Source organism: Oncorhynchus clarkii, chromosome 10 (genome assembly GCF_045791955.1).
Source record: "Oncorhynchus clarkii lewisi isolate Uvic-CL-2024 chromosome 10, UVic_Ocla_1.0, whole genome shotgun sequence".
Classification (NCBI taxonomy): domain Eukaryota; kingdom Metazoa; phylum Chordata; class Actinopteri; order Salmoniformes; family Salmonidae; genus Oncorhynchus; species Oncorhynchus clarkii.
Window position 1 is genome coordinate 39217190 of NC_092156.1, and position 26822 is coordinate 39244011.

Genomic DNA, 26822 nt, shown 5'->3' on the forward strand with positions numbered 1-26822 from the left:
AGGACAATGACCCTAAGCACACAGCAAAGACAACGCAGGAGTGGATTCGGGACAAGTCTCTGAACGTCCTTGTGTGGCCCAGCCAGAGCCCAGACTTGAATCCTATCGAACATCTCTGGAGAGACCTGAAAAAGCTGTGCAGTGACACTCCCCATCCAACCTGACAGAACTTGAGCAGATCTGCAGAGAAGAATGGGAGAAACTCCCCAAATACAGGTGTGTCAAGCTCGTAGCGTCATACCCAATTAAACTCGAGGCTGTAATCGCTGCAAAATGTGCTTCAAGTACTGAGTAAAGGGTCTGAATACTTGTCATATTTCCATTTTTAATTTTGTATACATTTGCGGGAAAAAAATGTAAATAACTGTTTTTGCTTTGTCATTATGGGTTATTGTGTGTAGATTGATGAGGTGAAAAAAACAATTTGATCAATTTTAGATCTTTTAGATCTTTAGGCTACAACGTAACAACGTGGAAAAAAGTCAAGGGGTCTGACTAATTTCTAAATGCACTTAATGCGATGCAGATAAATACAAGTCTAAACCAGCGTGAGCAATATCAGGAAGTACTGGTATTGTCAAAAAAAAAATATGGAAGACAAAATATAAAAACTTCTATCAAGTCTTACTGGTCTCATTTAAAGCCATTGGATCATTGTGATAGTCTCGAGCTTCCTTTCCCAAGTAGCTACAAGCAACACAGGAGTAAAACGGTTATCTTCAAATAATAAACATAATTTCTTTTTCTTTAAATAACAAAAACATACCACTTGAGTAAAAGTTCTGAGGTGCAAAGAGGTATACTCTGAGAGACATAGCAGTGATATTCACCAGCAAGAACACATGTGGTTGAAAAAGACAATTCATTAAGAATGAAAATGGTAGAATATGAAAATTGCAAGTAGAGTTAACCGTGACAGTTAAGCCTCAACTCACAATTGAAGGTCTAACTGCTCTTCTGTAAGCAAAAAAAGATGTAGGGGCCACAAACAGAAGAAGGAAATTCATAGTGTTTCTAATAATGTACATGAGAAACAGTAAATGTATTATTTTCTAAACTTACTAAATAGGCATAGGCATGCTAAAGGTGAAAACCCATGGATACTGTTACACTGAAGGTCCAGATTCGGATTCAAACCAGGGCTCGCTGGTTACACTGGAAACAGTATTCCCCTACATTAGTCATCTCTGGGAATATACAGTTGAAGTTGGAAGTTTACATACACCTTAGCCAAATACATTTCAACTCAGTTTTTCACAAATCCTGACATTTAATCCTCGTAAACATTCCCTGTCTTAAGTCAGTTAGGATCACCACTTTATTTTAAGAACATAACATGTCAGAATAATAGTAGAGATAATGATTTATTTCAGCTTTTATTTATTTCATCACATTCCCAGTGGGTCAGAAGTTTACATACACTCAATTAGTATTTGGTAGCATTGCCTTTCAATTGTTTAACTTGGGTCAAACGTTTCAGGTAGCCTTCCACAAGCTTCCCACAATAACTTGGGTGAATTTTGGCCCATTCCTTCTGACAGAGCTGGTGTAACTGAGTCAGGTTTGGAGGCCTCCTTGCTCGCACACACTTTTTCAGTTCTGCCCACATATCTTTTATAGGATTGAGGTCAGGGCTTTGTGATTGCCACTCCAATACCTTCACTTTGTTGTCCTTCAGCCATAACTTTGGAAGTATGCTCAGGATGACTGTCCATTTGGAAGACCCATTTGCGACCAAGCTTTAACTTCCTGACTGATGTCTTGAGATGTTGCTTCAATATATCCACATATATCTTCCTCATGATGCCATCCATTTTGTGAAGTGCAACAGTCCCTCCTGCAGCAAAACACCCCCACAACATGATGCTGCCACCCCCCCTGCTTCACGGTTGGGATGGTGTTCTTCGGCTTGCAAGCCTCCCCATTTTTTCCTCCAAACATAACAATGGTCATTATGGCCAAACAATTCTATTTTTGTTTCATCAGACCAGAGGACATTTCTCCAAAAAGTATGATTTTTGTCCCCATGTGCAGTTGCAAACCGTAGTCTGGCTTTTTTAATAGCGGTTTTGGAGCGGTGGCTTTTTCCTTGCTGAGAGGCCTTTCAGGTTATGTCGATATAGGATTAGTTTTTACTGTGGATATAAATACTTTTGTACCAATTTCCTCCAGCATCTTCACAAGGTCCTTTGCTGTTGTTCTGGGATTGATTTGCACTTTTCGCACCAAAGTACGTTCATCTCTAGAAGACAGAACGCATCTCCACCCTGAGCGGTATGACGGCTGCGTGGTCCCATGGTGTTTATACTTGCGTACTATTGTTTGTACAGATGAACGTGGTATCTTCAGGCGTTTGGAAATTGCTCCCAAGAATGAACCAGATTTATGGAGTTCTACAATTGTTTTTCTGAGGTCTTGGCTGATTTATTTTGATTTACACCTGATGTCAAGCAAAGAGGCACCGGGTTTGAAGGTAGGCCTTGAAATACATCCACACCTCCAATGGACTCAAATGATGTCAATTAGCCTATCAGAAGCTTCTAAAGCCATGACATAATTTTCTGGAATTTTCCAAGCTGTTTAAATGCACAGTCAACTTAGTGTATGTAAACTTCTGACCCACTGGAATTGTGATACAGTGAATTATAAGTGAAATAATCTCTCTGTAAACAACTGTTGGAAAAATTACTTGTGTCATGCACAAAGTAGATGTCCTAACCGACTTGCCAATACTATAATTTGTTAACAAGAAATTTGTGGAGTAGTTGAAAAATTGTTTTAAATGACTCCAACCTAAATGTATGTAAACTTTCGACTTCAACTGTACCATTAGATCAATGGGAGAAATGTTCCTATCTGGACCTTGTTGTTGAACCTTAAGGCAGACAACTTGGTAGAGAGTATAGTCTCAGATTGGGAGAATATAATTGCATTGGGGGAAGCATAAACTAGAAGATTCGGTGTTTCACACAGAGAAACTCACATTGGGCCAGAAATGGACTGTTTGAATGTTCCGGGGCTAGACATGTTCAAATCCATTCATATGAGAGTAAAATGCACTAGGGTCCTGAGTCCTATCAGAATTACAACTCCAGCTTTCATTGTGCCTTTACTGTATCACCATCAATAACAATACATTTGACATATAACTTAAATATTTTAAAAAGTGCCTAACTAGCTAGTTGATGATTTCTGAAACATGAAATCAAAAGAGCAATATGCTGCCTTTAAATGCTACTCAAGTGGGAAATACGATGTTCCGACTGGGAAATAAGCACTTGAACAACCCTCCCATGTTGGAATTCCAAGAGTGAAAGTCAGAGAGGATTACCAATTTAAGAGTTGTGACGTTTCATCACTGACCTTTCATCAACCATAAGATGATAAAGCAAATGAATGTTTGACGCTGTCAAACTTATCAATGTGGATAATAGCTAGTTTACCATATTGTCAAAGTTAAGCAAGCTAGCTAACTTTATCATTAGCTAGCTCATCGCGCTAGATGAAATCTCATTGGTAGGAAGAATTGCTCTGACTTCTAAAACAGGACTTACGACTTAATAACTGGGAAATTTCATCTGAAGGTAGTAATATTCCAAGGGACTTGGGACAGGCTGGTTCAGGTCAAGGAGAGGGTAGTGTGAGCCATATTGTTCTTCCATTGTCACAGACAAAACTATATGACAACTCTGTCAAAGAAATAGTTAAGATAATGGTTAGATGAGGAAATCCAAAAGATGAAAAATGTCTAGTTTTCAAGGTATAGTAATTAGTATGTTTTTTGTGTGCAGTGTTACTGCTCTCTCACCATGATAACACTTCCTGTTGGGGCACCTCCTCTTCCTGAGGGCCTGGTCTCTTGAGCATGCTGTCCTCCTCTGTACAGACACATGAGTTAGGTTCATACAAATTAGCATGCGGACTAAATTCACCTCCCTGTTTACAGTTGGACTAGGCCTAAATGAAACAATCGAACAATCATGCCTCATACGATTCAATTACTTTTCTTGATTAGAATGATATTAAAACAACATGGATAAATGTACCACTCAGGTGTCCAGCTTCTTCATCTTCCAAGAGGTTGGCAGTGGAGGCAGCATTACCCAGTCTGGTAGAGGATGTTAAGGAGAGAGGCAGACGTTTATACACAATACTATGAATGCAAGTTCAGAGTCAATGCCATGAAAGGACCTCCTAATTCAGCACAGCCCTAACGGTATGAAAATGTATGCACTCACTACTGTAAGTCGCTCTGGATAAGAGCATCTGCTAAATTACTCAAATGTAAATATGATGAAGCCCAGCATTTGACCCGCCAACTGGATAGTAAATGGGACTTTCCCTGGAACTCAAACCAAATGACATCAACAATAGAAACAAAGGCAGATATTACAGCCACTCATCAACATGCAAAGAAGTCTCTGAGGGATAGTTAATTACATCTGTACAATGCAAGCACATCTGTTCAGTTCATTTGAACCGCACTGTCACTTCTGGCAAGGACAAAAGATCCATTGGACAATGACTCCTGAGCATGGAGGCCTGCCAGAGAGAGGATCGTCTTGTAAACCCGACCCTAGGCCAGGGTCTGGTTTCAATGACCTACTCTTTTGGCAACTTCAATAAGGGGGGAAAAAATGTCTGGGGTGGGTCCTCTCAACAAATCACAATGCAGACATGCCAGAACGTCACGATTTGAAACCAAAGTTTGCAGGCAAAACCTTTGCAAGGGATTTAATGAAGGTTGTTGATGCAAACTAGCCACTTGCAAAATGCACTCATTAAAAATAACCTCTGATCTTTGACTTACTTGCTACTATTTAGTATTTTATTCAAGAGGATAGTATAGTGAGGTAGTTCCTCTATGCCAAAAGAGTCCGTAATTGAAACCAGACCCTAGTCACTATTGCCTAGGGTCGAGTTCTCGAGACTAGGGAAAGGAGGGGGAATCGATGGGTGGTGGCAGGGACCACTGGTGAAGTGGAAGGATACGAATGATGTTTCATGAGGGCCCTCCTTTTTGTTTTTCTTCTTCGGGTGTTTTCAGAGAAAGCTCTAGCGATTTCAAAAAGCTTCTTTCGCGTAGCTGTGGAGGATTACATGATCAAATATAAAGTTTTTTTTAATTGAATATGATTGTTCAGATTTGAAAAAGCATATGTCCATGAATACATCATTATATATTTAAAAAAACATCTTATTAACATCTCATTCAAGTGCAGAGACAGTAGGAAAGTTGGTTTTCCTATAGCTTTCTGGAGCACAGACTGTGAAAGGGTCATGTCCTTCAGCATCCATCATTTACATTTCCACGTACTGCTAGAAGCACGTCATGCTAACTGGACATGCCCAATATGGAAAGTTCTAATTACATTTTGAATTTTGAAATGATAGAGACACACACATTGAGAAAATGATTTGGTTATGGCCCAGAGAGCGACAGATTGAGTGTTCTTACATTTGCCCATGTGCTTGAGTTTGTCACGGAACAAGGCGTCATCTGTAACATTGGTGCAGGCCTCCCCAGAGCCTGAGGCACAATTATCTCCTAGAACACAGACAAGCAGCGTGAAATAGACCACGCACAGAGGCATGCGAGCACAAGAGAAAGACACACAGGGATGCACACAGAGACACACACAACAACTGAGATGCACAACAAGTCACACTTTCTCTGTGTTGCTTGAAAATAAGGCGTTTCACCGCATGAAGAAACCTGGACAGTTTCAGACTGAGCCAGAACGAGAATGGAGCTAAATGCTATGGAGTGCAGATGAATGATATCTACCTGGAGTGGACGTCCCCATGAAAGCTGGTGAATGATGGGACTTGGATGCCTTTGACTCATACTGCAGCCGATCTAAAAACAGAGGGAGCCGATGTCTCAGCATCAATGGAGTTAAAAGCATGGAGGCATGTAGCAGGAGCTGACAAGCTCTCCTTCATGCACTACTAGAGAAGAGGTGGAGGGAATGAGGAGAAAAGCACTGCCATGACAGAGACCTTCTTTTACTGACTCTTCATAGCTTGATTGCTGGGGATGAAAGCATAGTGATATCATCACTAAGTAGTGTATAAGACCTTTGCAAATGATGAAAAAAATGTAAACGTTTGTATGTGTATGCACACCTCTCTCAAGGGCGATGAGGAACTCGCGGTTGCGCTGCAGCTCCCTCATAAACTCCTCGTTCTGCAGGAAGAGGGCTATGCGCTCATCCTCCAAGTACTGCTTCAGCTTTCTCTCCTGGTCCGTCTCCATGCCAACCTGGCCTGCCCTGGCCGCCGCCCCAGCCCCAGGCTCAACCTGCTGCGTCATGGACAACAGGGAGGAAGAGCAGGAGGGCTGGGTCAGACTAGTCGGCGTTAGGCTGCTGTGAGAGCGCTGCAGGAAGGGAGGGACCAGAGTGAACAATGTTAGACGTGTCCAAGTCCTATGTGGAAATGCTTCAGCTTTTAATAAAATTGCACCATGAATTGTAAAATTATTTTTCAAAAATTGGGAGGGGGGGGTGTACCAGGGAATTGAATCTGTATAAATAGTTTAACTGTATTTTTCTTCATGTGCAGTCTGTTGCAAAGGCTGGTAATTATCCAGCCAGTTGGCCATGAGAGCAGAGCGTCAGGCAGTGGTCTGTAAGTGATGGGAGTGTGGGTTAATGGTCCATTAGGGGCTGACCCATAAATCTACCTACTGGCAGACTGTCCAGCTGCTGAGGCAGGATCCGGAGGAAATCATCAGGGAGGTTGCCTAGTAACGGTGGGTTCCAGTTCCTGTAACTTCCAATCTGCCTTTGACTGGCAGGAGGGTGTGTACCAGGAGGGGCCTGGCAGGGACGGGATTGACTGGCATCAAAGCTGGCACAGAGATGGGAAAGGATATTGTTAGTCCCATCAATGCTATGTTCTATAAGAGTACATATCAATAATGACGTGTTTTGGTCATCTTCAAAGGATCGGTCTAGCATAAACCTGTCTGTTTCTCTTATTTCTTCTCACAGGTTCCCTCCTTGGCACACATAAGATTGTCTACATCTAACAAAAGTGTCACTAGCATTATGTCTACAGATCTACTCAAGTTAGGGCACAGTACAGAACATGGACTTCATAGCTAATGCAGTAGCATTCATTAGACAGCAGGTGGAGCATTCAATGTATCACGAACCTCTTGGCATTCAAAGCACTCACAACATGAATCGCTGAGCAGCCATATCATGTATTAGATATTGAGAAAGCAACAACGAAGAATATATGCATCTCATCACTCATGTAAATGATGGTATAAGAGAAAATGCATTCATTCATTCACACTATCCCAGCCATCTATCATTCTCCTTTAAGTGATGAAATGAGGTCAGAGCCACACAGACAGCCCTGAGTCCTCTCTCCCTACCTCCCTCCCTCCCTCCCTCCCCTTCTTCTCTTGCCTGGGTGGTGGTGATGCTGTGGGCAGGACCTGATCTGGGTACTTCCTGTCGTAGATGTGCATGTCATAGGAGGGCGGAGAGTAGACCGGCGGGGGCTCCTCGTCAGAGCTGTCCGGCTCCAACGTCCGCTCCAGGATCTACAGGGTCAGAGGTCAGGGGAACCATTGAGAATGTTCTAAAAGGTCTTGAAAATCCCATCAGATGGCACATGTGGACACTTCAAAGAGCAGATTAAATGTATTATGAATCTGTATTATAACTACTCATTGGCAATACAGCACAGCCTCTCTGCCCTAAATTAGAGGCATTGTGAGCGCTTGGTATTGAGCTGTTTAATTCAACTAGACCAGCAGCACTCTTTAATCCTGTATTTAATAAATGGTTGATTGAAATTAACTTTACTTTTAAAACAGCCTAGCATGTTAGGTAGAATAGACTGAGACTGGCCAGGTGAAAGCTATGATCCCTTATTAATGTCACTTGTTCAATCCACTTCAGTCAGTGTAGATGGAGGGGAGGAGACAGGTTAAAGAAGGATTTTTAAGCCTTGAGACAATTGAGACATGGATTGTGTATGTGTGCCAATCAGAGCATGAACGGGCAAGACAAAATATTGAAGTGCCTTTGAATGGGGTGTTTAGGTGCCAGGCGCACCGGTTTGAGTGTCAAGAACTGCAACGCTGCTGGGTTTTTCACGCTCAACAGTTTCCCGTGTGTATCAAGAATGGTCCACCACCCAAAGGACATCCAGCCAACTTAACACAACAATGGGAAGAATTGGAGTCAACATGGGCCAGCATCCCTGTGGAACACTTTCGACACCTTGGAGAGTCCATGCCATGACAAATTGAGGCTGTTCTGAGGGCAAAATGGGAGGTGCAAGTCAATATTAGGAAGCATTCTTAATGTTTTGTACATTCAGTGTCATTTTTAAGTGCAGCTCTTAATCTTCTCTTTCTCCCTCAAGTCTTTCAGAATGATTGGGGGAAATAAACAGTTCATAACCTGTGTGGTGCATGGTGGAATACAGCCAGAGTGGACAAAGGCTAATAAAAACACTCAATATGGCTGAAACTGAGAGACCTGCAGTAATTTAATCAAATACAAAGTGAACAGCTTGCCAGTCCAATATTGCTCTTGATACAATCTTGTTACTACTCAGCAATAGTTTATGTATCAGCACCAAGGGAGTTCCAAAGGAATGGCTGGTCTTGGCTGTCCACAACAGTCACCCCATTGCACGAGAGACCACAAAGCGTGCACCTCTAGCTCTTGTCAAGCTTTTGAAGATCGCTTTAGGCAGTTTATCAAAGCTTTCTATCCACAACAGCAGTGCATAATCACATGCCCTCCAGAGAAATGCATGTCACCCACAACAAAAGCATATTAAGAGCAACATTAAAAATACTTTTCCCTCCCCAAGAAAAACCATCTGGTTTGAAGAGGCAAAACACAGGGAAATAAGGTGTGTGAATGAATAACTACTATTGGGTGAAAAAGTAGCTGACAACCTTGACATACATTTCATGATATGCTATGGTCTCAGACTGTCTTAGGTTGTGTTTATTTAGTTTTATCTGGGCTACTCACAAGTTCTCATACCAGCGCCCCTGCCCCCATGCAGACGTACCTCAGGGGGGATGCTGTTCTCTGAGTCGGAGCCGTCATCAGAGCCGTGTCCTTCCAGGCTCATCTGGAGCAGCTGGTCGATAGTGGAGTCCACGGCTCCGTGGTTGGCCCGCAGCACACACTCTATCACCTCCTGCTCCATGCTGGGGAACATAGTACTGAAGTCCTCCATAGCCTGGTTGAACTCCAGACGCCGCACCGTTCGCCCACCCCTACTGGGATTACCGTTGTTGAGTTCAGCTGGGACTGGGCTGTCGCTGTGTGACGCCACATCACCATGGTTACCACTGTTGCGGCGGCGGAACAGGCTGGTCATCATCCAGAGTGCCTCCAGCCTCCGCACGGCGCCCCTCCTCCGCGCCGGCCACACCACCCGAGAAATGATGGCTCCTGGCCCTGGACGGTGGGTGCCCACTGCCTGCCTGGCTCAACCCTGGCCTGCTGCTTCAACTGTGTCTGTCCACCTCAGGGCCCTCAGTGCTTGGCCCCGTTATCCTCTTATCATCACAGCACCACAGAAAGCCATTCTCTCTTCTCCTCTGGTTTTGACCCAGCTGCATCCAATGCTCTGAGGATGTGGTGGCTGGCCTCCCCAGGCAGGCAGTGTGTGGAAGACACAGTGCTATGTTCTCTCTGAGCAGAGGTGGACTAGATGTGTTCTCTCTGAGCAGAGGTGGACTAGATGTGTTCTCTCTGAGCAGAGACTAGATGTGTCCTAACACTTCCAACCCACACATCCCTTCAGCACCTGCAGTGTCGGGAACAGGAACAGAATGAAGCAGGCAGGCATCAACACAATGAGCAGCGGTGCAAATGGAGAAGTTCCACTCGAGCAATAGTGTGTCCAAGGAGGTTATAAAAAGGCTACACATTTTTTGAAGACACACACACACACAGAAAGAAGGTCGGCGTTACAATGGCGAAGAAGCATAAAGATGGCAGCCCCCATGTTCTTATCACGAATGCCTCATTTGCTAAGTTTGCCGTATTGTACAATGCTCTGTTACTTTATTTAGATATTTTTGTGTCGGCATTAGCACAGTATACATGATCCCAATACTAGCTCCAAGACGGCGGCAATGAGAAAAAACGAATACGTAGATTGTGCTAATTTATTGGCACATTAAACCATGTCGAGTGTGTAGTTTCCAAATTCATAGTGCTCAAACAATGTCATCATATTTCAATTTCTCCATATTTTTTTCTCCAATCAGCTGGGTCCCTCTCAGGCGCTGTCTGAATGCATTACTTTCCCGACCTCGACACCCTAGGCGTCTGCATTCCCAAGGCAACGCTTGTGTACCCAGGCACCAGAATAGAGTCAGCCAGTGCCAGGGAAGGGCAGAGGCACCACCCGCTGCCAACTGCATCGTGACCCAGAGGGCCGATACATGCACCGCCTAAGTAGGTTACAGGAGCTGAATTAATCAGGCTGCCACTGAGTCAACACTCCACACCGCCATGCGGTAGTTTGTTTCCCAGAGACCTGGGCCAGGAGGTGTGACTATGAAGCCAGCCTAGCCCAGCAGGACCTCATCACAGTCAGTCAGTAGGCATTAGACAGTGTCAGATTAGGGATAATAAGAGTTAACAGAGGCACTGGATCAAGTTGTTTAGATGCTAGTAGGGTCTGAGACTTGGACCAGGTGGTGGAACTGAACCTGGGACACCGCTGCTGCATTAGAGCACAAGGAGAGCAGGCAGATTGTCCCATAACCCTGTTCTAGATCGTACTGCCCTGACAGGGGAGGTCATTTGAAAACATAATGGAGCACTCAGAATGAAATAGGGCAGTGGGACGTGAACCTGTGAATCACAGTGCTGCACCAAGGACACACTGCTCTGCACTGGCCTGCTAACAGTTCTAAAAGTTTCTGCTCAAAAAAACTTTTCTATGTTCTGATACAGAGAAGTGCCACAGTTCAGCAGAGGCAGACACTGAACATACACACATACTATCTTTACATTCCTACTTTCCATTCAGCATAATTTATGTTAGGCTGAACTGACTGAAAGACAGGGTTGACTAGCAGCAACAGATTCACAAGCAGAATCATTGGTCAAGCTCTTCTTCCAGATACTTATCTGGGATAAAATAGGCCCTTGGTGTCAAATCAATCATCTCAGAGCTGGCTGAATGAAATTCCCACACACCGATTCCTCACTTTTCACTATTCAACACTAATCTGAACCTAGCGCACAGCTATATTTAGCACCACAATCCACCACAGCTCTTTGTCCTCATGTAGGCTACTGTAGCTGCTTACCGATATGGGAGCCAGGGGAGGACTGCTTTGCTCTTGTGAATTACATGCAGCATAGGGCTTGCTTACATCACCCATAACTAATGCCTGCTGGTTTAGGCCCTGAGCTGATTACAGATAAGGCCTACCGGTAGAAGACAAAGGACTGTTTGATAAATCTCTGTGATGAAAGACAGACACAATGGACAACATGTGGGTAGGTGGGCCTACACACAACAATAGGTGGGCCTACACACAAATATTATCTTTGGCTAGCTAGGCCTAGTCTAGATGTTTTGGATTTAGCCAATCAATATGAAAAGAGGGGATCTCTTACAGGAACCTCAAAATCCTCCTCCTGAGGTAAGGTATCATTGACAGTGTAGGCTACATGGTATACTTTGTTGGCAGTATGGCCTCCTCTCCGGCAGTGAATAGCTCATTAGGACTATGATGCTCCCCCTTCCATTCGAATCGTTACACAATCCAGGTGTAGAAAGCTCTTAGAGATGTACCCAGAAAGACTCACAGCTGTAATCGCTGCCAAAAGGTGCTTCTACAAAGTATTGACTCATGTGTGTGAATATTATGTACATTAAATAACTGTATAATACATTTGCAAAAATGTCTTTGTTTTTATCGTGCCTTGTGTGTAGATGGTTGAGAAAATAACATTTTAAATTCAGGCTGTAACACAACACAATGTGGAATAAGTCAAGGAGTATGAATACTTTCTGAAGGCACTTATTGAAAATCATACCGTCTGTATATCAAAATAGCCCAGTATACGGTATAAACAGTATATCGCCCAAGCCTAGCACAGTTCACAGTTCCATGATTAGTGAGGATTATTAGGACAGATTCATAGGAATACTGTTAAACAACTACTGTACACTTTACTCACCTTCCAATATTTCATGGGTTACAATTGAATATGGCAATTTTTTAGATTAATCAAACCACTGTATTTTTATTCACCAATATAGTGTACAAAACATTATAAAAATGCTAACCTGCCTTGTTATTGTAGTGGTGAGATGTGAGCATGTCTTCGGGGTATGATATTTGTGCGTCTAACTTTCTCACTCATTTTATTCACAATTAATTCTGGATTATCTGTAATCATGGTAGCATCCACATTAAATGGAGAAGTGTTTAGAAACATATTCTATTGTTATTTACAATAAAAGTGACTCCAAAAGGACACAATACATTATTGGGCACAAAAAAATCTGAAACATAACCAAAACAAACAGCATGTGTATTAAAGTAGTCAAAAGTTTAGTGTTTGGTCCCATATTCCTAGCACGCAATGATTACATCAAGCTTGTGACAACAAACTTGTTGGATGCATTTAAGTGAATTTGTCCCAATACTTTTGGTCCTAGGGGACTATACGCAAAAAGTGCTGTAATTTCTAAACATTTCACACGATATGGATGAAAATACCCTGCACTTTAACCTCATAGTCATTGTATGATTTCAAATCCAAAGTGCTGGAGTACAGAGACAAAAACAACAACAACGTGTCACTGTCCCAATACTTTTGGAGCTCACTGTATTTAGTGTGTAAATACTTTCCAAACTATTTTTTATTTTTTATTATTCATATATATTTTCCTTACCCTAAATAATATACATGATCAGTATTTTTTTTTATCTACCAATTGGTGCTGAACATTTGATGAATATTAGTGCTGTGACGATACCAGTATCCTAATATTTTTTTCATGGCAAAAATTAAAACACTGGTCCTCTAAAAACCTGCTGTTTGTAAAATATTGTGTGCTATAGGTTGGAAAATAAATACGTGTGACTCTAGATGACAACATCATCCAGAGTCAAGCCCCTCGCCCACAGAAGTCTGCATTGTCTACATCAGTGGTCGCCAACCGGTCGATCACCAAATATTTCTATAGAAAAGCCAACAAACGATAAAGGCTTGCGCTCCTTCTTTAAAATCGTGTTGAGCTGTTGCCGGTAAGTGCACTTGATTCAAAAGTCCTGCTCACCGGGTAGAAAAGTGTTCCCATAAGACAACCTACGCCTGCCCGCCGGACCGGCAAATCTGTGACTAAATCGAGTGCACCTACTGCTCTGTCCATTCGGATAGCTCAAATCACTGTGGCTACAGAGCTTCCATGATGAATGAGTAGCCAAGTATCAACAGCCCTGCGTTTTATTATTATTAGCATCTCGTCGTGTCGATTTTAATATTAAGGAATATTTAACTTTCTCTGGTCATAGGAACAACATGAATTTGTGCATGAGGCAGATGCGGTGCGACTCGAGTTTCGCCATCAGGTGGAAGACGGTGTCCCCTCTCTCTGGTCAGTCTCACCGGAGGAAAGGAAGGAGAAAGCAGGGACCGTGAGAGGCAGTTGGGAACGGTCATCCAACTCGGAATTCCAAGTCGGAAACTCTGGCATCTTTCTAGAGCTTCGACTCTTCCACCTGAAGATCACTGATGTCGTGATTTGACCTCGTTGACCATCAGATGCAGGTTCCATCAGTCCAGTAAAATAAAAGAGCAAATTATTTCAAGTCATGCTCCACAGTGCCTCACAAGTGCTAAACCAACTAATGTATTTTGTTATCAAAGCTTGAGTTTTGAAATATAATATGGTCTAATTAACAATATTGGCAGGCCAATCATATAGCCAATATGCTGTGATAATGTATTAGACCTACTGCCCAAACTTCATTCCTACAAAACTGTGTGAGGTTGTATGTGTGTAAAAAAATGTTTAAAAAAAATATCTGAGCAGTAGATCTCAAGTGGTTTTTGACTAGGGAAGTGATCTTGAATCAGAAAAGGTTGGTGATCACTGGTCTACATCTTAATGTATGCAGTCTACTGCCAAAAAATAGATGAGATTTGCTTGCTCGCCAGAAAGAGAAAACTTCCTAATTACCCGAAAGGACAAAAATCAGAGAGAATGGGATGTGTACATCTATGTCAGAGCGGACATTAGTTATGACATGAGAACTGATTTAAACCATGATCGCATGGAAGCAGTTTGGCTAGATATATATTTTACCTAAGGGCAAACCAATTTTGGTAGCGGCTCTGTATAGTCCTCCAGACCAGAGTTACTTTAATGAGATCCTTCAAATATATGTACTGCATATTGTGGCTTTCTTAACTCTGGAGTGATTCTACTGGGTTCTACTCTCAAGGATCTAAGCACTTGCAACAAGCCAAACACAGTCAAACAGCATTGGACTGAACATCAATGGTACTGTAACCTTTGACAGAGCACAGGTGGCTGATCATTTTAATGAATTGTTCACCACCATTGCCAGCAACCATGTTAGCCAACTCCAACCAACCATTCAATCAATCATAATCACTAGTTATAACTACACATGGTTGATGATATTACTAGTTTATCTAGAGTGTCCTGCGTTGCATATAATCGATGCGGTGCGCATTCGCGAAAAAGGACCGGCGTTGCTCCAATGTGTACCTAACCATAAACATCAATGCCTTTCTTAAAATCAATACACAGAAGTATATATTTTTAAACCTGCATATTTAGCTAAAAGAAATCCAGGGTAGCAGGCAATATTAACCAGGTGAATTTGAGTCACTTCTCTTGTGTTCATTGCACGCAGAGTGAGGGTATATACAACAGTTTGGGCCGCCTGGCTCATTGCGGACTAATTTGCCAGAATTTTACGTAATGATGACATAACATTGAAGGTTGTGCAATGTAACAGCAATATTTAGACTTAGGGATGCCACCTGTTAGATAAAATACGGAACAGTTCCGTATTTCACTGAAATAATAAAAGTTTTGTTTTTGAAATGATAGTTTCCGGATTCGACCATATTAATGACCTAAGGGTCGTATTTCTGTGTGTTATTATGTTATAATTAAGTCTATGATGTGATAGAGCAGTCTGACTGAGCGATGGTAGGCACCAGCAGGCTCGTAAGCATTCATTCAAACAGCACTTTAGTGCGTTTTGCCAGCAGCTCTTCGCAATGCTTCAAGCATTGCGCAGTTTATGACTTCAAGCCTATCAACTTCCAAGATTAGACTGGTGTAATGATGTGAAATGGCTAGCTAGTTAGCGGGGTGAGCGCTAATAGCGTTTCAAACGTCACTCGCTCTGAGACTTGGAGTAGTTGTTCCCTTTGCTGTGCATGGGTAACGCTGCTTCGAGGGTGGCTGTTGTCGATGTGTTCCTGTTTCGAGCCCAGGTAGCGGCGAGGAGAGGGATGGAAGCTATACTGTTACACTGGCAATACTAAAGTGCCTATAAGAACATCCAATAGTCAAAGGTATATGAAATACAAATGGTATAGAGAGAAATAGTCCTATAATTACTATAATAACTACAACCTAAAACTTCTTACCTGGGAATATTGAAGACTCATGTTAAAAGGAACCACCAGCTTTCATATGTTCTCATATTCTGAGTAAGGAACTTAAACGTTAGATTTCTTACATGGCACATATTGCACTTTTACTTTCTTCTCCAACACTTTGTTTTTGCATTATTTAAATCAAATTGAACATGTTTCATTATTTATTTGAGGCTAAATAGATTTTATTGATGTATTATATTAAGTTAAAATAAGTGTTTGTTCAGTATTGTTGAAATTGTCATTATTACAAATACATTTTTTTTATTTTTTATTTTTTTTAATAAATATATATATATAATGATTATTATTATTATTATTATTATTATTATTATTATAATATATATATATATATATTTTTTAATTGGCCGATTAATCGGTATGGGATTTTTTTGGCCCTCCGATAATCGGTATCAGCGTTGAAAAATCATAATCGGTAGACCTCTACTCTCAAGGTTCAGTGGCATGCAGTTAGGGTGGCAGGGTAGCCTAGTGGTTAGAACATTGGACTAGTACCTGAAAGGTTGCAAGTTCAAATCTCCCAGCTGACAAGGAAAAAAATAAAAATGTTGTTCTGCCCCTGAACTAGGGGCAGAACAATTTGTTCTTAACTGACTTGCCTGGTTAAATAAAACTAATGAATATTGTGATATCATCCTGGCCCTAACAAACACATCTTTCTTTCATTGATCCCTAATAGTTTCTATGTGAGAATTGACAGAATAATGGGTCTACGCTGGCATGGTGTGATCTTGTGTCCAGAGCCATACTGTAAATATATAGCTCTGGGAAAATTATAAAAGGCACATATTTATTTAGTGCTTTCTGAAACACAATGTATTACAAGAATACAATAGGCGGTGGGAATGACAAATCTGCTAACCCCGGCCATTGACACCTGAGCCAGGAGACCCTGCGGGCCTCGGTGGGCAAAGGCAGCAGCATAAGATCAAAGACCCCGTGATTGCTCCTGCTGGTGGTGCACCCAGCTATATGGCTAGTGAAACACGGTTAGTACTATATAGAATCCTTGGGATGTCCATACCCTGACCTTAACCCTCTTAAATTCCAACTTCAATGGGACGACGTCAAGTATCCCCGATAGCAAGTAATTAGTGCCGTGGACCAGTGAAGTACGCGACTTCTCATCCCCCCGCCTTACCAGACAGGCTATCTTCTAGCTAGCTGACGAGTTGACGGATAGTATTTTTTTTTTACAGGTTTGATTGTTGCTGCTTGCTATCTATAAGATACCTAACATTGAATAGCGTATTCGTATTTAAAACATAAAGCGACACATTTGAACGTTTGCGCAATTGAAATGTAGCTAGACCGGGTTTGTAAGCTACATATTTGATGTGTGAAATGTAAACCCCCTTACCAGGTGAAGAGCGGACGAACATCTGAAGCTAGAAAAATGACGTTAGCCACCCCGTTCCTATTATCAACATTAAAAAACAATGCTTGGTTTACCCGAGGGTAAACGTTGACCAAAAGTGGTGTTTTCTCTTGGCGCAAGTTGCGGTTGCGACCGAATGCTGGGCTGTCATCCATTGACTGATGGTCCACACCGTGACCGGTGTCGTCTCCCTCTTACCACCTCTCTACGACCGTCAAGCTATCACGCAAATACAGTTGGGCGCGGATAGCCTTGCTTGACCATGTATTTGGGCTTCAGACAGATGGCGCAAGAGAGGAGCCTAGCGGAGAAATATGAGAATTGCACATAAGGGCAACAAAGATACTTTTATCAGTGGGCAGGGTCTTATTTATCACACTTTTGTAAGTATGTTTGGATAGGGGAAAACAGCAATTATGCAATCTACGTCCTATTTGATTTTATGTATAAAAATAAATAAAAAATCAGAAGCATAGCAAAATTGTAATCGCCATATTTTTGCTGTTATAGGTTGTTAACTGGTGTTAATTCATAATAGATTCACTACAAAATAGTTGTATTCATTCTCTTTTGGAGAGGAGACAGACAAAAGGCTCAAAACAAAAAACACCTGCTTCCTTCTTCCCACGCTTGTTTTTCATTTGGGGTACTCACACTTCAATTTAAACTGAGCCTCTAAGAATGGTCACACTTGAATGAAATTGGGTTTTTGGTTGGGTAAGCTATGACAGGCTCTCAGATAAATATCAAGAACATTTACAGCAATAAAACCCTAATTTAATTTTAGCTGTTTATGGTTAGCTGAGATAGCATAATACTGCAACACTGCAGAATGTTGGCCTACATGTCAGTCTACTGAATATACTAACCAAATACTGTAGATATTTTCTAAATGAAAACAATATGCAATATTTAAGACTAATCTCCTTTATCTCTTCAAATATTTTACCATTTTAAATAGGGAGCATCATCTAGACACCTTGAACTGTGTAAACATCAAAGGAGGATCAGCTGAAAAGGAGTGGGCAATTGACATTGGACCTGAATAAAACAAACAGCACATCAGTAGACATTTATTCTGCAGCAGGCAATAAAGACTGGAAAGGTCATTCACGCATCATCAGTAACTAAATAGAGCATCAAACCCATCAGGTTTCGCACAAACACACACACACAAAGCTTAGACTTGGACTAGGTAGCAATTTAAATGGTGAATCTCTATTGGAAAATGTTTTGTCTGACTAGGCTTAATCTGTGTCTGGGAAACTGGACCGTTTTTGTTTTATTTTTTAAAAACCTTTATTTAACTAGGCAAGTCAGTTAATAACTAATTCTTATTTACAATGACTGCTTACGTCGGCCAAACCCTAACTCGACGCTGGGCCAATTGTGCGCCGCCCTACTGGACTCCCCATCACGGCCGGTTGTGATACAGCCTGGAATCGAAGCACTGAGATACAGTGCCTCAGACCGCTGCGCCACTCGGCAGCCCCTTGGTGTCTCAAATCACAGAACAAGGCCCCAAATGGCCTAAAAGCCAAAAAAGGCACAAAGCAATCTGACAAGAGGAAACGCAATCTGACAAGAGGAAACACGACTGTTGTCAATTAAGTGTGTGAACATCTGTACTACTGTGGGGTATGAATGTAGAGGCTCTAATGAGTGGAACAGCTAGCCTCCCACCATAGGCTGACTCACCAGGAAATGGCACACAGCCACAAAGCCCACCCATCATGTTTTATTTTATTTAGACAATCCAAATAAAAAAGGCACATAAAACATTGAGCATGTTTACGTAATAATTTCAAACATACATTTTAAAAAATGTAGGAATGTTTTACCTTTCTGCTAATCAGAAAGCCTAGTCTTCATAGGTATATACAAAATTACCATTGTTAATGTTCTAATACAAAATATTTATAAAAAGGTTATCTTTCACATGTCTATTGTAACTATGACATCCTCAGAACTAAAATAGTTTTGTACAAAGATATACATTCAATGCCTTCACAGGAGGTCCAATAATTTCCAAATCATTGTTCTTTTCTTCTTGTTCAAAATTATGAAATATTCAATTCAAAATATTAGCTTATTTGAACCTCATAATTGTATCAAATTTGGCAAACAGAACAGGCAATTATAGTTCATCTACTCAATGCATAATAAAACACTCATCATTGGATTTTCTTTGAAAGAACTTATGTGGGAAAAATGTGCCTGCATCTTGTGTGTGATCTTTCAGGGAATACTACACCTCACACAGCACAAAAACCTTGCAACGGTGATATGGCCAAGTAAGAACGTCTTATCTAGTAATCTATGGGTCTCAATGCCTGAGATGTGCTGGCGAGGCCATGTTGGCTCAACTAAATTGTCTGCATCACACTACAACACTACAACTTTCATACACTTCTCAAAAAACATTAGTGTTTTGTTCTAAATACATCTGTCACCTCATCCATAAATCACCATGACACAGGTGGAGACAATGGATGTTTGATTGAAAGTACAGTTTGCTGACATGATTATTAAAATGGACAGTTATGTTCACAAAATTAAAGAGTTCTTAGATCCCTAGTCTTAAGGACTTCTACGTTTTTCTTTTAGCAAAAAAATGTATATGGAGAGTTAAATATTTACAAGGTAACATGGGAAAAGGATCAAGTTTGTTAGATGTGAATTCAATCAAATAAAACAAAAAATAAAGTTTACAGGGCTACTCTCATTGTGTTATCTGAGCAGAATGTCCATACTATCAGGATCATCAAAGAAATATTTTATACCCTTTTTAATATTGGTTAACAAAACTATAAACCATCACCAACGTGATAATAATAATAATAATAAAAGAAATACACATTTGTGAACTTCAGGATAATTTCCTCAATGGCATTTGCAAGCCACTAGATGGCCCTGTTATTATGTAGGCTGGTTACCTAACACTCCAATTTGATCATTGATAATACTGCAGTTAAGTGACACATGGGATATGCTTTCAGTGCAATACTCATTCCTCTTTCAGTTTGTGTAAAACAATGTACGTCAACTGATGACCAAACAAAAGAAGCACACCTCTGCCATCCCTAACACAGAGAAAAAAAACTAACTGTACACATATTTAACAGTCAAGATGGACAATTTCCAGATATCCACTTCAACAAAATACAGATTCAATTATTGATGGTGAGAATACATTAACATGTACCTCAAGAGCATACCTCTTATTTGAAAAACAAAGTTTCACAGCTGTGAAAAAATAACCTTCCGTCCAAATGGAAGTCTTTGTCCCTTTTGTTTGACTGCTCTCCTAAAAATATTAAATACTGATTAGCAGGCTATAGATAAAAACAACTTAGAAGAAACACCCACTGGCTTTGTAAGAGAACCTATGGAACAATAAAACTAGCAATTCATACTTATTGCATTAGTGCTTTTAAAAATGATCTTCCAATTGCAAAGGTATGGGCGTTTAGCGAGACTTGAGAGGAGTCCTCCCCTCTTGTTCATCCTACCCCGACTAATGTAGGCATCACTGTATAACACTTCATAGACTCACTACATCTATTTTGAAGTAATTCAGATAAGACAAAATCCAATCTAACTTCTACACAACTGTTCTGGTTATCTTTTCTGTGATGTAGCATTGTTTTGGTTGGAGCCATGTGACAGGGAGGTTCTCTCCCGCTGCACGGCACAAGTAGGCTAAACTTTCATTTCCAGGTCTGAGGAGTGGGCTGGGGAAAGATGGGGGTAAGGAGGAGGCATCATCATCTCCTGTTTTGCCTAATTCTCTCCACCTTTTTTTTTTACCAGGGTGGGGACGAAGGCAGGACTTGGGATAGAAAAGGCATACTCTCCATGGACCTCATGGCGATGTTGAGGGGCCCGGACATTGTCATGGCCATTGGGGTACTGATGGCCAGAGGGTGGGAAATATTCATGTGTGCCGTGGTAGGGATGTTGATCGAGGCGATGTTGATGGGTCCAGTGATGGTGACTGGGTGCTGGAGGCTGACGTTCACCGTGTTGGTGGAAATGTTCATCTGCGACGCTATGGTGACGGGGTTGTTGATGGAGTTTCCCCGGTTCATCGTGGTGGTGATGGGGGCGGAGCCTGTTACAGGTGTGGCTGAGGCAGAGTTGTGGACATCATTACTGTCTAGAGAACGGGATAGAAGATACAGTGTTTAAGGTTCACTGCTAAATCAAACAAATACCTGTACACACAGACTTACTGGTTATTCCCCGCCATTAAAACAGAGGGAGGAATGTGGTCTCTACTTGACTATTTTGCATAGATTATTTTTTGCAGTGTACAGAGACTATTTTTGCAGTATACGCCTTCAGCATTCTTCTCTTTACTGCTACTGCCTTAACTCACCTGCAGCACAGATTAAACTAAAACTGACCATAATAGCAATAACCATTTCACACTTCTTTAAATGTGACAAATGCATGCTTTTCTAAAGAAATACTGAAGCAGGTAAATCATGTATAGGTTAAACAGTAAAAATAAAACTCTAGCGGTCATTCTTGCTGTACATAGTATAGTAAAACAGTTGTAAAATTAGGGTACAGAAATTTCTGTGGAATGTAATGATGCAATGTTTGTAAATGAAGTGACACTATCATGCAGCATTTTCCCTATATTAATTTGGCTCTCGGCAGAAATGCACCGCTGCCCCCCTTTTGGGAGTTTACCCACATCCTAACATCGATTTATCCTTGCCTTATACTTGTGTGTGTGATGTGACTGTGTGTAATCTTGGGTTGCAGGCAGGGGGTTTGGGGTAAGGTTTGGTTTTCACACAATGCTACATTATTATTATTATTACCTTTTTGTCCCCCTGAGGAGTTCCACTGCCAGTCCCCTATTCAGAAAGACACACAGGTGTTATAAAAGGCTGTCTGCAGGCCAGCCAAGGCTGCTGCGCTAGGGCCAGGGTGTCACTCTCTCAGTACAGTCTACAGGCCCCACTTCAGGTGGGCAAGGTTGGTACAAACACCAGAACAGTGGCACACACCCTGGCCTACAAGTCCTTAGGGGAAGGAGGGAACGGGCCATAGGATTACTGTGGTGACAAGCAATATCCTATTTGTAGAGTTCTCTGTGCTGTATATGTCTGCCTTGTGTTGTGGACCCTTGGGAGAAGGGTGGCAGTGCTCGTTCAGAGAGCTGCTATGTTTATGCACTATGCATTAGCTGCCAAGGGCTTTCCCTTCAGTGGCCAGGGAAAGGCCTTGTTGCTTCTACTGTCTGAGTAACAAACAGGAATCTGAGAAATGTTGATTATACTTTGTTATTGACTACACCTTTTGAGCAGTGATTCATGTGTAATGCAGTGTTGTCCAGATGGGATGAACACAGTTCATGTTCCACAGCCACAGGAGAATCACAAACACGTGTGCTAACGGCCTGTATCACCACAACTCAAATACAGCACTTTCACAAATGGAAATTCACAGATTAATAAACAGGAATTACAGACACATAGTTAGTGTGAAGGCTGAGGAAGAAACCAGATATTGGGCTGTACTTGACAACATTATTATACACTTGTAGACACAATGTACAAACCATTAGGAACACCTTCCTAATATTGAGTTGCACCCCCCATTTTACCCTCAGAACAGCCTCAATTCGTGGGGGCATGGACTCTACAAGGTGTTGAAAGTGTTGCACAGGGATGCTGGCCCATGTTGACACAACTGTGGAGAGCATTGGAGTCAAGTTGGCTGGATGTCCTTTGGGGGTAGGACCATTCTTGATATACACGGAAAACTGTTGAAAGAGAAAAACCCAGCAGCGTTGCAGTTCTTGACACACTCAAACCAGTGCGCCTGGCACCTACTACCATACCTCATCCAAAGGAAATTCAATATTTTGTCTTGCCCATTCACCCTCCGAATGGAACACACACGCAAGCCATGTCTCAATTGTCTCAAGGCTTAACAATCCTTCTTTAACATGTCTCCTCCCCTCCAACTACACAGATTTAAAAAGTGACATCAAGAAGGGATCATAGCCTTCACCTGGATTCACCTGGTCAGTCTGTCATGGAAAGAGCAGGTGTTCCTAATGTTTTGTAAACTCAGTGTATTTAAATGGTTTACTATGCAGTACAACAAAGTAGACTTGAGTTCATGTCACCAAAGATGTCAATAACACTAACAATAAAGACCCATGGGAGAGCAATCCTCTGACAAAAACCCTGCCCCCTCTTCTAAATCTGTGAAAGTTGCACAATCAATCGAGTGGGGAAGCTGTAAGGTTGTTGTGGTGGGATCAGATCTCACTTAGTGTTCCACTTTCCTCTGCGCCTTTGTGCTCAAACACGAGCCAATTGCTGAAAGCGCTTTACATTTAGAACAGATTTTTGCCTCAGGCTGTCCACTTCTGTCAACCAGAATGTCAGATTACATACCACGTGCAGACAAAACTAATATATTTTTTTAAAGTACGTATAGCATAGCGTATACATCTCTCCACTCAACGGATTGTAACACCCAATTCATGTTTGAAAACAGAATGTAACTGAAGAGAAATGGGGAAACGTAACTAGCGAGGAGGACATGGTCATCTTGGTAAACGTAAGGTGGGCGCTTCCATGTCCCGTAGCTCTACTACACAGACAATGAAACCTGCCTAAGGATAAAGTCGGCACCAATCAAACATGAGATTTTCACTGTAATGTGAGATCACCTAGTGAAGTTATCCCAAGCACTGGCCTCTGGCACACTGTCTTGGTATGGAGTAAAAGACGACTTTTAGGAAAATGTCAGCGATGGGATGAGAAGTGTGGATGTTCAATGTGTATACAAAAAAATCAAGTAAGAACTTTTAAAGCCCTATGAAGTAGTTATTTTAAACCGGTTTCCCACATATTTAAATCTACGTCTGTTTTAAGTACACTATACAGGGCATTCGGAAAGTATTCAGACCCCTTTGCTTTTGCCACATTTTGTTACGTTACAGACAAATTCTAAAATGGATTCAATTAAATAAAACTCAATCCACACACACATGACAAAGCGAAAACAGGTTAAGATATATCTTTGCAAATGTATTGCAAATAAAAAAACAGAAAAACCTTATTTACATTATTCAGACCCTTTGCAAAGAGACTCGAAATTGAGCTCAGATGCATCGTGTTTCCATTGATCTTCCTTGATGTTTCTATAGCTTGATTGGAGTCCACCTGTGGTAAATTCTATTGATTGCACATGATATGGAAAGGCACACACACACACACACACACACACACACACACACACGTCTATATAAAAAGGTCCCACATTTGACAGCGCATTTCAGAGCAAAAACCAAGTAATGAGGTCGAAATAATTGTCCGTAGAGCTCAGAGACAAGATTGTGTCGAGGCACAGATCTGGGGCAGGGTGCCAAAAAATGTCTGCAGCATTGACGGTCCCCCAGAAAACAGTGGCCCACATCATTCTTTAATGGAAGAAGTTTGGAACCACCAAGACTCTTCCTAGAGCTGGCCGTCCGGCCAAACTGAGCAATCGGGGGAGAAGAGCCTTGGTCAGGGAGGTGACCAAGAACCCGATGGACACTGACAGAGATCCAGAGTTCCTCTGTGGAGATGGTTGTCCTTCTGAAAATTTCTCCCATCTCTGCAGCACTCCGCCAATCAGGCCTTTATGGTAGAGTGGCCAGACGGAAGCCTCACGTCTGGAGGAAACCTGGCACCATCCCTACGGTGAAGTATGGTGGTGGCAGAATAATGCTGTGAGTCTTAATGTGAGTCTGGAAGGAGAGTTTACAGTCTAACCAGACACCTAGGTATTTGTAGTTGTCCACATTTCTAAGTCAGAACCATCCAGAGTAGTGATGTTGGACGGGCGGGCAGGTGCAGGCAGCGATCGGTTGCAGAGCATGCATTTAGTTTTACTTGTATTTAAGAGCAATTGGAGGCCACGGAAGGATAGTTGTATGGCATCATACCCAAGAAGACTAGAGGCTGTAATCACTGCCAAAGGTGCTTCAACAAAGTACTGAGTAAAGGGTCTGTATTTTTTTATATAAATTTGCAAAAAATTCTAAAAACCTTTTTATTCTTTGTCATTATGGGATACTGTGTGTAGATTGACAAGGGGGGGGGGGGGGGCAATTTAATCCATTTTAGAATAAGGCTGCAACGTAACAAAATGTGGCAAACGTAAAGGGGTCTTGAAAACTTACCAAATGCAATGTATATACAAAAGTATGTGGACACACCTTCAAGTTAGTGGATTTGGCTATTTCAGCCACATCCGTTGCTGACAGGTGTATAGAATAGAGCACACAGCCATGCAATCTCCATAGACAAAAACATTGGCAGTATAATGACCTTACTGAAAAACTCTGTCATAGGATGCCACCTTTCCAACAAGTCAGCAGTTTGTCAAATTTCTGCCCTGCTATATAGCTTCCCCGGTCAACTGTAAGTGCCGTTATTGTGAAGTGGAAATTTCTAGGAGCAATAACTGCTCAGGAACGAAGTGATAGGCCACACAACCTCACAGAACGGGAAGCACGTAAAAATGGTCAGTTCTTTGTTGCAACACAGTTCCAAACTGCCTCTGGAAGCAACATTAGCACAAGAACTGTTAGTCAGGAACTTCATGAAATGTGTTTCCATGGCCGAGGAGCCCCATACAAGCCTAAGATCTCCAATGCCAGGCATTGGCTGGAGTGGTAAAATGCTTGCCGCCATTGGACTCTGGAGCAGTGGAAACGCCATCTCTGGAGTGATGACTCACACTTCATCTGGCCGTCTGACAGATGAATATGGGTTTAGCGAGAACACTACTTCCCCAAATGCAGTGCCAACTGTAAAGTTTGGTGGATGCAGAATAATGGTCTGGGGCTGTTTTTCATGGTTCGCGCTAGGCCCCTTAGTTCCAGTGAAAGGAAATCGTCACGCTACAGAATACGACATTCTAGACAACTCTGTGCTTCCAAATTTGTTGCACCAGTTTGGGGAAGACCCTTTCCTGTTTCAGCATGACAATGCCCCCATGCAATGCAAGGTCCATACAGAAATGGTTTGTCAAGATAGGTGTGGAAGAACTTGACTGGCCTGCACAGAGCCCTGACCTCAACCCGCTCAAACACCGTTGGGATGAATCGGAACAGACTGCGAGTCAAGCCTAATCACGCAACATCAGTGCCCGACCTCACTAATGCTCGTGGCTGACTGGAAGCAAGTCCTTGCAGCAATGTTCAAACATTTAGTGGAACGCATTCCCAGAAGAGTGGCAGCTGTTATAGCAGCAAAGGGTGGGCCAACTCCATATTAAAGTCCGTGATTTTTGGAATGAGATGTTTGACGAGCAGGTGTCCACATACACTACATGATCAAACGTATGTCTTGTCCATAAATGAAGTTGTGTTGGCTTTGTCCTGTTTTTTGATTTTGTGTGTATGTGTATGCCAGGAGCTACTGTTCACCTAAAGGGACAATAAAAGTATTAAATCAATCAAATCTATTAAATTAGAAAGACAGTTTGAGTTGGGAGGGGGGGCAGTGGCTGGTGAGATAGGGCTAACGTGACTTACCTTTGTTAGAGGAATTAAAGTTGGTCTGGCCGTGTGTCTTTAGATGGCTGGTGATGTAGGCTGCGCTCAGCATCTTGCCGCAGATGTTGCAGGTGACCTTCCCTTCATGTCGGATCATGTGGGAGCGCAGTCTGTCTTTGGTGGCGAAGGCAGAAGTACAGGCCTGGGGGAGGAGAGGAGAACAGGGTCA

At 42.0% G+C, this 26822-nt stretch overlaps 2 protein-coding genes across 3 annotated transcripts in view; both read right to left on the bottom strand.

Moving 5' to 3' along the window:
• Positions 1-713: 713 nt before the first annotated feature.
• On the bottom strand, positions 714-17290 carry LOC139419549 (CUE domain-containing protein 1-like). The gene is made up of 11 exons (XM_071169518.1): positions 17053-17290; positions 9055-9801; positions 7425-7561; positions 6693-6855; positions 6130-6382; positions 5789-5860; positions 5459-5548; positions 4993-5086; positions 4047-4108; positions 3809-3878; positions 714-3689 (listed from the first exon to the last, which is right to left on the bottom strand). Coding segments are annotated over exons 2-11 (1260 nt in total). The 5' UTR covers positions 9373-9801; positions 17053-17290; the 3' UTR covers positions 714-3688.
• Positions 17291-18116: 826 nt separating this feature from the next.
• Positions 18117-26822, bottom strand: part of LOC139418449 (vascular endothelial zinc finger 1-like) — a 40944-nt gene continuing 32238 nt past the window's right edge. Inside the window, exons 4-6 of one of the 2 annotated variants that reach the window (XM_071167878.1) lie at positions 26633-26795; positions 21906-21941; positions 18117-21229 (exon numbers count right to left, since the gene is read on the bottom strand). In XM_071167878.1, the coding sequence (XP_071023979.1) occupies positions 20877-21229; positions 21906-21941; positions 26633-26795 (552 nt within the window). In that variant the 3' untranslated portion in view covers positions 18117-20876. The remainder of the gene's footprint in view (positions 21230-21905; positions 21942-26632; positions 26796-26822) is intronic. The other variant, XM_071167879.1, reaches the window with a different exon arrangement.